The 13,826-nt window shown below is 31.1% G+C and overlaps 1 protein-coding gene across 1 annotated transcript in view; it reads left to right on the forward strand.

Annotated features, from left to right (window-relative positions):
* LOC114339632 (glutamate receptor ionotropic, NMDA 2D-like) overlaps nucleotides 1–13,826 on the forward strand; it is a 362,257-nt gene that overhangs the window by 240,780 nt on the left and 107,651 nt on the right. The window contains exon 6 of the mRNA XM_050652847.1: nucleotides 12,865–12,996. Within this exon, the coding sequence (XP_050508804.1) occupies nucleotides 12,865–12,996 (132 nt within the window). The remainder of the gene's footprint in view (nucleotides 1–12,864; nucleotides 12,997–13,826) is intronic.

Below are 13,826 nucleotides of genomic sequence, written 5' to 3' on the forward strand. Positions count from 1 at the left end.
ACATTTGGGTATGTATTACAATTTTTGCTTTTTTTTTCAAAGACATTTCACTTATCATACATTATTTTTGATGACAAAATAATGTAGATATTTGTAGGCGAAGAAACTCAAACTACTGGCGTTCAAAATAAACTAATAACACACAAAACAACCTTTATTATATTTTAGTATATTTTTAAGTAACAATTGTATACTACATTCTCTCTCGCGAGATTTTTTTTGACACTGACGTTAGTAATTTCTTTTTTGAAAAATTCAGTTGTCAGAAGTGACTAGAAATTACTACAAAACCAACGCACCTGCTCATATCCAATATTATTAATAGTAAACAGACATAAAAATAACATAAACCTTACGCCAATCAATATTTATTTATTTAAACCATTATAATGTATTGATAGCAAATGAGAAAATTATTTATTGTACAAAATAAAAATATTTTGTAGAAATAAACTTCACAAAATTTCCCCCACTTAGATTAGTAGACACTCCCACTATTTCTAATAATTCTTCTTTTTTAATGAAAGATTAAGTTGATTTGAGTTGATTTTAGCAGTTAATAGTGTGAGGTAGGAATTTTTGTGTTGTACGTTTCCTATTCCGAATGTCTCAAAAAAAATCTCGCGAGAGCGAATGTAGTATATGTGATATTTGTATTTTAATTAAAAAAAAATTAAATTTTGTAATCGCGCATTACGCCGAAACGTACGAAGTCTTTAAAAAATAAAAATGTTAATACTACAAAAAAGAAAAAAAAATTCAACAAAATTAAAATTTATTTATAATAAATTTTCACCATTTTACTTTATATTATAATCCTATTCTCACTACACGGCGGTTTACTCAGTCCGTTTGCAACGAAAATAAAATAAACCCGGTCCTGCTGTGCGAGTCTTCGTACGTTGATCCCCACGTTGCCACATGCTACAATTGCGTTTCAAAGCGATGGCTCGGCGTAAATCTCAAATTCGACCACGCGGTCGACTACATACTCCTCTTAATTATGATGAGTAGTTCCTGAGATAAAACCGGTCAAAGTTGACCGGAATTTACGACAAAGATATAAACAATAGGATCATAATTTTCAAACCATCACCTTTTTATTTTGTCCTCTTTCTCCACACCAATTTTCATATCCTTAAAATACTCATAACATATATTATTATAATAAAAACTGTCGATAATATGAAAATTGCCAAAAATAGCAAAATCCCAATCAAAAATTAGGTTGGAGAAAATGTAACCCTCAAAGTTCAAAATCGGTATACGTTAAAAAAAAATGCATTTTCTCGGCTTCCCATGGAGCAATTTCCTTCATTCTTTTTTTGTTCCCAAGTAACTCGAGTAGAAACATCGAACTAACGCATTATTAAATGTCAAACTTGTTTTTGTTTTGTTATAATAAATGAACTTATTTATTATAACACAAAATTTTAATTGGTTTAAATAAAAATTGTTTAAATAATTATACAGCTTTCAAATGAGAATATTTATGTTTTTAACTTTGAAAGGTACACTTTTAATAAGTTTATCTAAAAAAAAGCCTACAACTGGAAAAAATATGTAGTTTTCTGTTCTTATAAATAAATTAATCTATTATAACAAAACAAAAGCAAGTTTTTTTTTTTTTTTTTTTATTATTTATTAAATTAACAATGCACCTAATCTTAAGACTAACCAGCATTTTACATTTAACTTAATCTACTACTGTACTGTCCTAGGTATTCCCAACGGTTCACCTTAGAAATTAATAATTATTGTTGCACACATCACTGTTGTGGCTAGGTTCACTGTCCGAATTTAAACTGACACTGACATTTTTATAGATTTATCACTATCACACAAGTTCAAAAGGTTTGGTGCGTTTGAGCCTGCGGACTAGGTTTTTATTATCTAAAAGTTCTAACACTTCCCTGTTTGTATGGTTGTGGAGTCGTTTTTCGTGACCCTTGGCAATCTTCTTTATTTCTTCTTTGATTGTTGCTATACGAAGTTCCCGATGTAGGTCTTTGTTGCGGATATACCATGGAGCGTTGACTATGTTTCTTAGTATTCGGTTTTGGACTCTTTGAAGGCAAGCATAGTTACTCTCACTAGTACAGCCCCATAACTGTAGACCATAGGACCATACTGGTTGGAGCATTTGTTTGTAAACTAATACTTTGTTTTTGATTGTAAGTTGTGAGCTTCTACCTAATAACCAATATAACTTCTTGTACTTCAGTTTTAGTTCTTCGGTTTTCTTTCTGATATGTTCCTGCCACTTTAATTTGCTATCCAAATGTAGCCCTAGATATTTAACTGTTTTCTTGTACGGAACGATTTTATTGTTTATTCTAACTGGGTGACTATTTATTCTTTTGTAGGTGAAATCGATATGGGCAGATTTCCCTTCATTGATTTTTATGCGCCATTTATTATTCCAGGTGTTTATTTTGTTTACTGCATTTTGCAGGTGTCTAGTTGTTTCTTCGAATGTTTCACCGACTGCTAGTATTGCGGTGTCGTCTGCAAATGTTGCCAGTTTAATATTTTCTGTAACAGGTATGTCACAAGTATATAATAAATATAGTATGGGTCCCAGAACACTGCCCTGCGGGATTCCTGCTTTAATTGGCCGTAATTCTGAATATTCGCCTTCCTGTTTAACTCTAAAAGTTCTATCTTCCAAATATGATTGTATTAGATGTACAAATTGGATGGGAAGATATCTTTTTAATTTTAGTAACAAGCCTTTGTGCCACACTTTGTCAAATGCTTTTGCTATGTCTAGCAAAATAGCTGAGCATATTTTATTCTCCTCCAGAGATCTCTCTATAATATCTGTTATTCGATGAATTTGGTCTATTGTTGAATGTTTATTGCGAAATCCAAATTGGTGGGAAGGAACAATTTCCCTGTGGTCGAGTATAGGTTGCATTCGTGCTAGCAATATCCTCTCAAATAGTTTGGATAAAATTGGTAGCAGAGATATTGGTCTGTATGATTCTACCTTGTTGGTTGGTTTCCCTGGTTTGGGAATCATGATTAATTCAGATGTTTTCCACGTTATTGGTACATATTTCAACCTGAATACTGCATTTATAAGGTTTGTGACTTTTACGATGGCCTTTCTAGGTAATTGTTGTAGTATTTCTCCTGTTATTAAGTCAAATCCTGGAGCCTTTTTGGGATTGATATTGTTTTTGATTACGTTGGTAACCTCTTTAGGAGTAGTAGGCTTTATTATGTCTTGATCAGTATTGTTCAAATCAATTTCAGTGCTTTGATTATCTTCGTTTTCGGCTTGATGATTATTTCCCATTTCGTTATTTTGGAATACATTTTCCAAGTATAAAGCGAAAAGATTTGCTTTTTGTTTTCCATCTCTTGCCCATGTTCCATTTTCTTTTCTAATTGGCGGAATCTGTTGCGTTGGTCTATTTATTCTTTTTGTACATTTCCACAACGAGTAGTCAGTGGTTTGGTCATCTGTCAGATCATTTAGGTATTGGTTTACTGATTCATTTTTAATTAAATCTATTTCCCTTCTTAACTGTTGGGTGAGGTTGTTTAATATATTTTTATTTTCTGCAGTTCTGCTTTTTTGCCATGTCTTCCTGGCTTTTCTTTTTCTTTGCACCAGTTCTCGAATTTCTTTGGGATAATTTTGTCCTTTGGTTTTTCTTATAATTTGTTTGGTATTATTCCAAGCTGCTTGTTGTATATTTATGGTTAGTGTCTCTGTTTCTTCATCAAGTTGTTCATTAGTTTTGATTGGTACATTAAGCTCAATTCTGTCACTTAACTCCTGTCTAAAGCTAGACCAGTCCGTTCTCTTATTGGTTAATGTTGGGTTATTTTCTCTTAGTATTATATGCTCACTGATTGTGAGTAGTATTAGAGAGTGATCAGAACTGGGACCATCAACTTCTTCTATTTTCATAAAATTTGTTGCAACTTTTCTTGAAATGAAAAAGTCAATTAAGTCTGGTATTTTATTTTGATCAGTGGGCCAATATGTTGGTTTTCCAGTTGAGTGCCATTTACCGTTTATCTTTTCTATTGCTGCATGTAGTTCTCTACCCTTTGTATTGGTTAACCTTGAACCCCATACAGTGTTTTTAGCATTAAAGTCTGCACCAATAATAAATTTTTCTCCAAGCGTGTTAAGCAAATGGACATAATTTTCTTTTTTTAGATTGTGTTTGGGTGGAAAATATGCAGCTGCTATTGTTACTTCATATTTTTTTGTTTTGACACTTATACTAGCTGCCTGGATGGCTTCAGTCTCTATATTTTCTCTTTCGAGGTGAATTAGATTACTCTTAACGATTATTGCTGCTCCTCCACTAGCTGTGTTTCTAGGGTGAAGAGCTTGATATATTTGATATCCTCTCAGTTTAATATATGTTTGTTTAGTGAAGTGTGTCTCTGATATTAAACATATATCGATTTTTTGGTTATTTAAGGTAAACAGCATCTCCTGCTGATGTTGCAAGAGGCCGTTTGCGTTCCAATGTAAAATTCTTAACTCTTCCGCCATTTTATCGTCTACTAGTTTCTATGCTATTTAATCTTTCTAGGATTTTTTTATTGAATTCTTAAAAAGCAAGTTTGACATTTAATAATACGTTAGTTCGATGGCTCTACTCGAGTTATTAGGGAACAAAAAAAGAATGAAGGAAATTGATCCAATGATTTTGAACTTTGAGGGTTACATTTTCTCTAACCTAATTTTTGATTGGAATTTTGCTATTTTTGGCAATTTTCACACGTATTATCGATAGTTTTTATTATAATAATATATGTCATGAGTATTTTAAAGACATTAAAATTGGTACGGAGAGAGAGAATAAAAATAAAAAGGTGATGGTTTGAAAATTATGATTCTGTTGTTTATATCTTTGCCATAAATTCCGGTCAACTTTGACCAGTTGTATCTCAGGAACCACTCATCATAATTAAACGTTTTTTCTGTTGTAAGAAGTGTCGTGTCACTGTTATTCGAATACAGTTTTCAGAATTTAAATTAGTTTATTAGTTTTTCGAGATATTCTATTTGTTTATAAGCCAAAAAATTGTTTATAATTTTAAAATATTCCTGAGGCCGCTTAGATAGTCCAATTTCAATTCTGTAAAATACATTAGATAGGTATAGTATCTTTTTATGAAAAAATCAAAGTTATTCTTATGCGTCATAATTATTGTGGTTATTATAGCGACCGTAAATTTTTAATTAACAACTCAATTTTTGCTAAACTGTTTATTCAATTTCCATCGGCTTCTGGAATTATAATCTATACGAAAAGGGCTTTTGCATTACCGAGACATTTAATTATTGATTAACAATTACTTAGCTAAAATTTTAGTTGAAAATTAAAGATTTTGTTGGAAAAACCTGCTTTTTCCGGGGAAAGTTTTCGTCGAAGTGAATCGGGAAAAACACGTTTCTATGCAGAATTTAATTGCGGTAAATTCTTATTTGGGTGTTTTTGGTGTAAAGTTAAAATCTTTGGAGTTATAGAGCAAAAATTGAAAAAAACACGATTTTCGGGCGCCATTTTGTTTATAAAAAAAGTAGCACACTATCTGCGGACTTTGCATACCTATATTATTAATACATACAATAATAAGATTTGATTCCAGCAATAAAATTGCTGGTAAATAACTTTTCCTTGTATTTTGCTAATTAGCCCAGAGTATATGCATTTAATGGTAGATGCAAATAACTTGGACCACATGTGCTACACATTCAAAGGTTCAAATTTAGATATAAGGCCATCTCAGATTTTGCCTTTTACAAAAATGGCGGGCATTCAAAATGGCGACTATACATATATGACTAATAGCATGATAACTTTTGAACGAAAACTCCGATTTCAACCAAATTTGGTATTAGTCTAAGAGCTAGTGAACACTTCGACTAACGGTCGTCCTGTAAGGCTAGAAATTTGTCTAGTGATAATTTCATAGCACACCAAGGCTAAAAACCATGACCTGGCAGGCCTCAGCGGTGCACGTGTATCTACCAGGTGAATCGAAAAGTGCAAATTTAGGGGGTAAAATAAACTTTCTCCTGTAAGGTTTAAATTTAAGTATGTGTTTGAGTAAGTCATTTAGAAGAAATTTGTACAATGACAGGCGATTCTGAAGAGCATAAGACCTTGCCAGGCGAGGGGAAAGATTAGGGATTTTTCCTAAAATTATTCTTTTTGCATCGAAAAAATTTTTTTTAAGTTTTTTGAATCATTCCAAACAGAAAAGGTGTTTCATGATTTTTCTCTGAAGTTAATAGTTTTTGTTATATAAGCGACTGAAAATTTTGAAAATTGCGAAATCGACCATTTTTAACCGTAAATCGGACATTTATCTAAAAATTTCAATGTTGCCAAGGTACGTAGATATTCTATAAACATTAGAAACAATTCCGAAGAGTTTTTTGCAATAAAATATCGAAAACCCCTTTGTTTTAATTGCTTATCAAGCGGGCGCGGCACTGTAGTATAAGTGAGGACGTTTGAGTTTGCATAAATTCATTATCTCGAAAACGGGCAAATTTCTAGAGAAATCCTCAGACAGGTCGATTTTTATTTTTGAAATAGGACTTTTTGGTATATATATAATACTAGTGACGCCATCCATCTGGGCGTGATGACGTAATCGATGATTTTTTTTAAATAAGAGTAGGGGTTGTGTGATAGCTCATTAGAAAGGTTATTTAATTCTCTATCCAGTATTATAAACATTAACATAATTATTTATACAGGGTGTACAAAAAAAAATTCTTCTATTTGTCAAATTTAATCAAAGTTAATTTAATAAAAAAAAAATTTTTGTACACCCTCTATAAATAATTATATTAATGTTTATATAAGTGAATAGAGAATTAAATAACCTTCCAAAAGAGCTATCACACAACCCCTACTCTCATTTAAAAAAATCATCGATTACGTCATCACGCTCAGATGGATGACGTCACTAGTATTATATATGTGCCAAAAAGTCCTAATTTAAAAATAAAAATCTACCCATCCGAGGATTGCTCTTGAAATTTGCCCATTCTCGAGATAATGAATTTATGCCAACTCAAACGTCCTCACTTATACTACAGTGTCGCGCTTGCTTGATTAGCAATTAAAAAACAAAGGGGTTTCCGATATTGTATTGCAAAAACTCTTTGGGATTTCATCAATCAATGTTTAAAGAATATCTACCTACCTTGGCAACTTTGAAATTTTTAGCTAAATGTCCGATTTAGGGTTAAAAATGGTCGATTTCGGTATTTTCAAAATTTCCAATCGCTTATATAACAAAAACTATTAACCTAAGAGAAAAATCACGAAAGAACTTTTCTGTTTGGAATGATTCAAAAAACTTAAAAAAAATTTGTTCGACGCAAAAAAAATAATTTTAGGAAAAACCCCTAATCTTTCCCCTCGCCTGGCAAAGTTTTATGCTCTTCAGAATCGCCTGTCATTGTACACATTTCTTCTAAATGACTTACTCAAACACATACTTAAATTTAAACCTTACAGGAGAAAGTTTATTTTACCCTCTAAATTTGCACTTTTCGATTCACCTGGTAGATACACGTGCACCGCTGAGGCCTGCCAGGTCATGGGTCATGGTTTTTAGCCTTGGTATGCTATGAATTATCACTAGAAAAATTTCTAGCCTTACAGGACGACCGTTAGTCGGAGGGTTCACTAGCTCTTAGACTATATACAGGTTCTTTTTGACGTAATAGATCGAGGTCTTGAAACGGAAGAATCAGTTTACCAGAAGATGTGTTTTTCCTGATTTTTTATATAAAAATATGTTGTTTATTTTTTCAATTCTTTCACCCTGTATATATTAACTTTTCAAAAAGGTAATACCGGCGTTGAAAAGAGCGTAAAAATATTTTTTAGGAAATATTTTGAATTCTTTAGTTATGTTAATTACCAATTAATAAATGCATAACCTATCTTTACATTTACCTATGAACCTATGTGCGGCAGATTTGAGCAAATAATATAAGAATTATTGTGCATTTAATGATAGAAGCATATAATTTTGACCATACACACTACACATACAAAGATTCAAATTTAGATATGAGGCCATCTCAGTTTTTGTCTTTTACAAAAATGGCGGGCATTCAAAATGAATCTGCCTCACATAGGTAGGTACATGTGAAGATACGTTATGCATTTATTAAATGCTAATTAACATAACTAAAAAGTTCAAAATATTTCCTAAAAAATATTTTTACTCTCTTCCCAAAACAACATTTAAAAAAAAAACAGTAAAAACACAACTTCTGGTAAACCGATTCTACCGCTTTAACACCTACATCTTAATCATCAAAAAAGAACCTTGATGCCAAATTTGGGTGAAATCGTACTTTTCGTTCAAAAGTTATCGTGCTATTTTAGTCACATATGTATAGTCGCCAATTTGAATGCCCGCCATTTTTGTAAAAGGCAAAATCTGAGATGGTCTATTATCTAAATTTGAATTTTTATATGTGTAGTATACGCGGTCCAAATTATATGCTTCTATCATTAAATGCACAATAATTCTTATAATATTTGCACGAGTCTGCCGCATATAGGTACATGTAAAGATACGTTATGCATTTATTAAATGGTAATTAACATAACTAAAAAGTTCAAAATATTTCCTAAAAAAGACTTTTACGCTCTTTTCAATGGCGGTATTAGCTATTTGAAAAATTAATATATATAGAGTGAAATAATTGAAAAAAAAACAACATATTTTTTCATAATAACCAGAAATAACACAACTTTTGCTAAACCGATTCTTCCGGTTTAAGACCTCGAACTTATACATAAAAAAACAACTTATATACCAAATTTGGTTGAAATTGGTCGTCTCGTTCAAAAGTTATCCTGCTATTAGTCACATATTATGTATAGTTGCCATTTTGAATGGCCGCCATTTTTGTAAAAGACAAAATCTGCGATGGCCTCGTGTCTAAATTTTAACCTTTATATGTGTAGTATATGTGGTCCAAATTATATGCTTCTATCATGAAATGCACAATTGTTTCACATATCGGCTGCACTATAATTAAAATTTTGTATGCTTTTAAAAATAATTTCAATTAAAATATAGAGCTTTTTCAAAAAATTTTAAATTTTGTTCTGGTAAGTACAAAAGCAAACTTTATTACATAAAAATATTTTTCTACGACCGTGCTAAAACAGCCACTTTCCCGCACGCATTTCGTTTCCGAGAGTTGCATTTTTCCGCACAGCGTGCGGGAAATTAAAATACCTTCTAATATGGCATTATAATATACTATAATACATGCAATAAACTCATATTTAGATATTATTTACTAATTTATTTTAAATGTATTTTATTTTGTTCATGTCTTACTGAAATTAACGCAATATTTCGATGAAATAAAATTATTTTTGCATAATATTTAAAAGTCAAATAGTCAAATCAGTAGACAATTACAATGATTTTAAATCGTCGTCATGAAAAACAATATCGTTGTCGTGGTAACCGATTATATTGAAAGTTTGGTTTGGACAACCCTGTCAAAGAATTAATTTGTGTATTTTAGCTGCTAGATAAAAATTAATAAGATTCTATTTTTTGTGGCTTTTTTCCAAACGTACGGCTTTAGAAAAAATATTGTTCCTAACTTATGCGGAAAGTGTCTTCCCCGCACTCGACTGCTTGCCCGAACTCCGCTATCGCGTCGTTCGGGTCAACGGCAGTCTCGTGCGTGAAAGTATCACTTTCCGCACTAGTTAGGAAATAGCTATTTATGGAACAGTTCGTGAAGTATGCTTTTTGCTAACGCACGCGATTTTTAGAGCATGAGCGACAACGGAGCGAGTGCTATACATCGCGTAAATTCGCAAAAAGTACTTCACGCACAGTTTCATACAATACTTTATCTACCCAATGATAAACAAATAAAAAAACTGTAACTCTTTGTCACTGGAATTCATGGCTATTCTACAATTTTTAGAACTTTGACATTTAAAAATCCTAACTACTTTCAAACCACAAAACTGTCAAAAATTTTGTTCATATATTGTCATCACCATGACAACGCGAAAGTTAAGGATATTTGATTATATGAAAGTGTGCCAAAAAACCCATTGAAAGTGTGCGGAAAAGTAAATCCCATTTAAAATACATTGTTACTTCACGCACACTTAAACCCTACACGCACTGCTATCTATAATGACAGTCTTCACAAACTAAAAACTTATTGGGACCGTGCAAGTTCGGCAAAGCGACACCTATTTCTACGCTCTGCAACTTTATTCTTCGAACTTTTAATTATATTGGCCAATTATATTAGTCCTAGTTACTGGATAATTGTCAAGGCCATAGTCCAAAACAATAATAAGAAGAAAAAATAAGATTCAGGTTATGTTATTAAAACATAAACAATTGTACCTATGTAGTAAATAAAATTAGTTATTAAAATGCAGTACTGCAAGCAAAATACAATTAATTAAATTTACCTTTATATAATAATTACATATATCAATATTGTGAAGCAACATATAATTTTTCTTCTTCAATGACAGTAGATAATATATGAAATGTACGTCAATTTGACAATTTCAATTGACAATATGAATTATTTAAGAAAGTTGCAATATTTCTCCGCTATTCGAGCACGATCGTTTCTCAATTCCCTTCCAAGTACTTGCACACCGCGAATACATAATATGACATAGAGTAGATAAATAACTATTATTTACCTTATTGTATGAATCAAATTAATAATACAACTACGAACGTATATTTTGCAAATTAACAATGGAGTTAATTACTAGAAATGTGAACTGAAAACTAAGCGATAGAATCACAAAACCTACTTACCAACTAGGTCTGTTTTTAGGTTTCACCTACTTGGCGCAGTCTAATCAAATGAGCTTTAATGGGATCAGCGTGGTATTTAGGTGAGCAAAAGAAATTACCTGAAGGTCAATTTTATAAGATAACGATGAAGAAATTTCTAATGAGACTGCCAAACTTTGAATGTTTAAAAACTACAAAAAATTAACGACTTGATAAATAATTTTGCTTCGGAATAAAATATCCAGAAAAATTACTATTTTATTGGAAATAATTTAACGATTTAAGATGAAAATGGCAGAATAAAATAGTATTTTCTCAATAAATATTATTCGAGCTAATGGAAATCACTTTTGAAATTCTAATCGAGCATCACTATCTTCATTTTAAAACTGAAAATGTATATACCGGGTGTCCAAAGAAAATATAATTGGACCGACTTGAGTAACAAATATTTACTAAAATAAAAATCAACACCTCTAAATGCAGAGTTGGTATATTAAAATAAATTCTAAAAAGTAACGGATTTGCACTCTACACAATGTATTGGTTACGATATAAAATGTTATGTTTTCTAATTACCAATATTACTTCTTCTTTTAATAAATTATGATTAAAGCCTATAATCAGCCCTATTATATAACTTTTAACAAATCGCATAGAAATAACCAAGTCCAATCGTAATTACCCAAAATCGGAATGTTTTATATCTATGTCGCCATCTTTGTGTTTGGATTGGCATTCTGTAACTCACAACGTAATCAGAGTAAATCGAAATCTCTAATTTCTAATTCACGCGCTCAGGAAGTGGTGGCAACCCCGCATTGACCAGCGAAATTAGTGTTCTGTGACCTGTTTGTTACTGGATCTAAACTTCAAATATGACACCGTTGCCAGATCCTCAATATTTTTATACTATCCTCAAGTTTTGAAAAGTAAATAAAATATTAGTGTAAATACTGGATGCAAAAAGTTCGAAAGAGGAAAAATAATTTTAAATTAAAGTTGAGTAAAAATTTTATAAAGAAAACTGATAAATAAAAAAGATAAATGAAAATAAGATGTATAAATGCTTTTAAATCAAAGATATTTAAATTGATTTTATTAATTATTATTATTAATAAATTATTTAAAATCGATTTTACTAATAGTATGCAATCTTTAAGATTTGGTTCCAGCTGAAATAACAGATAAACAATTTTCTCCAAAAATGGCCTCTTTTCTATAATTTCTTTAGAGTATGAGCGTTGATTGATAAATATACAAGTATAGTGGTATAATAATTATATTTATCAATCAACGCTTAAGTCTATCTTAATGCTATTCTTGTACATTATACCATTGATTGAAATTGTACAAGAAATAAACAAAAAAAGTATGGCCACAGTGTAACAGGCAAACATTCAGCGCCAAATAGCAAACAAATTAAGGTTAGGTCCAATGTATATTCGTACATGTCTAAATTAAATATATAATTCTCTAAATAAATAACACCACAGAATAACAAATTAAGCAGCTACAAAAAGTGTACAATAATATAAGTAAAAATCAATTATTTTCAGTAGATATAAAGCAAACTTCAAAACAAAACAAAATGCTCTTGCGCCAAGCACAATTCCGATATCTAAATCTGATCTCGACAGGCTAAATGATGTCGAAGTTATTTCTATTCCCTATAAGATTGTAGAGATTCCGATGTAGTTATGGAATATCGATTTGGACTATTTCTATTCGACTTGGCGACTTCAATTCGATTTTACTTTCTTCTATCATCGAAATGAGTTACAGAATAGGCATGAATATCTGCACTAAGAGTTTAGTTGCTATAAAAAGAAAAATAATACCACTTGACTGGTTATAAAAAAATATATTTAAGTTAGTTATATCTTTCTCTTTGTAGGTCTCCATTAATCTTTTCCATTAATCACTCGCTTCTGTTCCTTGTATAGGCCTAAATTCAACTCACATAATTCATAAATTCACCGTTTCCATGACTGTCATTATAAAATTAATTTATTTTTATCGTTTTTTTTTTAATTTTAGATGTAAAGATCCAATTTGTGATACACACTTATGGAAAGTGAAAAGGGAGTTAGATGTCGCACAGTTAAGAATTAAACAATTGGAAAAAGAAATGGAAACACATGGAATCAAACCACCTCCACCCTGTAAGCGGTAAGTATATTTTTTCTTCGTTTTACCACAATTTACTCTGTTTTTTTTTCTAAATTTATTTTTTATACAACTATTCACTTTAACGCACGCAGCATGTGTTAACCTTTTACCTATATTTAAAAGGGTATCTTAGTTTTCTAATGTATTATTTGAAGAGAGATTAATGCCTAGTTGCACCAACAAATCTGAAGCTTAAGTTGAGTTTAAGGTACGTCTTGAGCTTAAGATGTGTTGGTGCAACCAGGCCTAAGCGTTACAAAAAATTACTAAAATTATTTGCATCTACGTCAAAATCATCTAAAAAGTAAATATATACAGCATGTCGCAATTAAAGCCTGTTTGCTACAAGCGACATTTCAAATGTTTAAATAACTTATAATACGTTCTTTGGTTTCAATCATACTTGTAAAATTTGTTTAATTATTTTTTATTTTCGTTTATACACCAGTCAATGAGAGCAAAAACAGGATATTACCTCCGAATTCTGTCCTACTACATGGATTTTAATGAAATTTTGGGAATAGCTACTTCTTATCTTATAATTCGAAGTCTACGCCGATATGTGCTTTTATCTTGGGGGTGGTTCCCACCCCTTCTCGGGGTGGAAAATTTTTTGGTAAGAAAACCGCGGAAGTATCTAGAGAACCTAATTCTAAGCAAAAAACTCAATATTTTTGAGTTTTTCGTGGTTGAAAATGTGCCATTATCATTGAAAAAGTCACGTTTTCGGACGGTTTTTTGCAAATACATACCTTAAAAATTATGCATCTAACGAAAAAACTATATAAAACATTTTTGTAGCTTAAGAAAAGCAAATAGATTTGTGTCTT

Source organism: Diabrotica virgifera, chromosome 6 (assembly GCF_917563875.1).
Source record: "Diabrotica virgifera virgifera chromosome 6, PGI_DIABVI_V3a".
NCBI lineage: Eukaryota > Metazoa > Arthropoda > Insecta > Coleoptera > Chrysomelidae > Diabrotica > Diabrotica virgifera.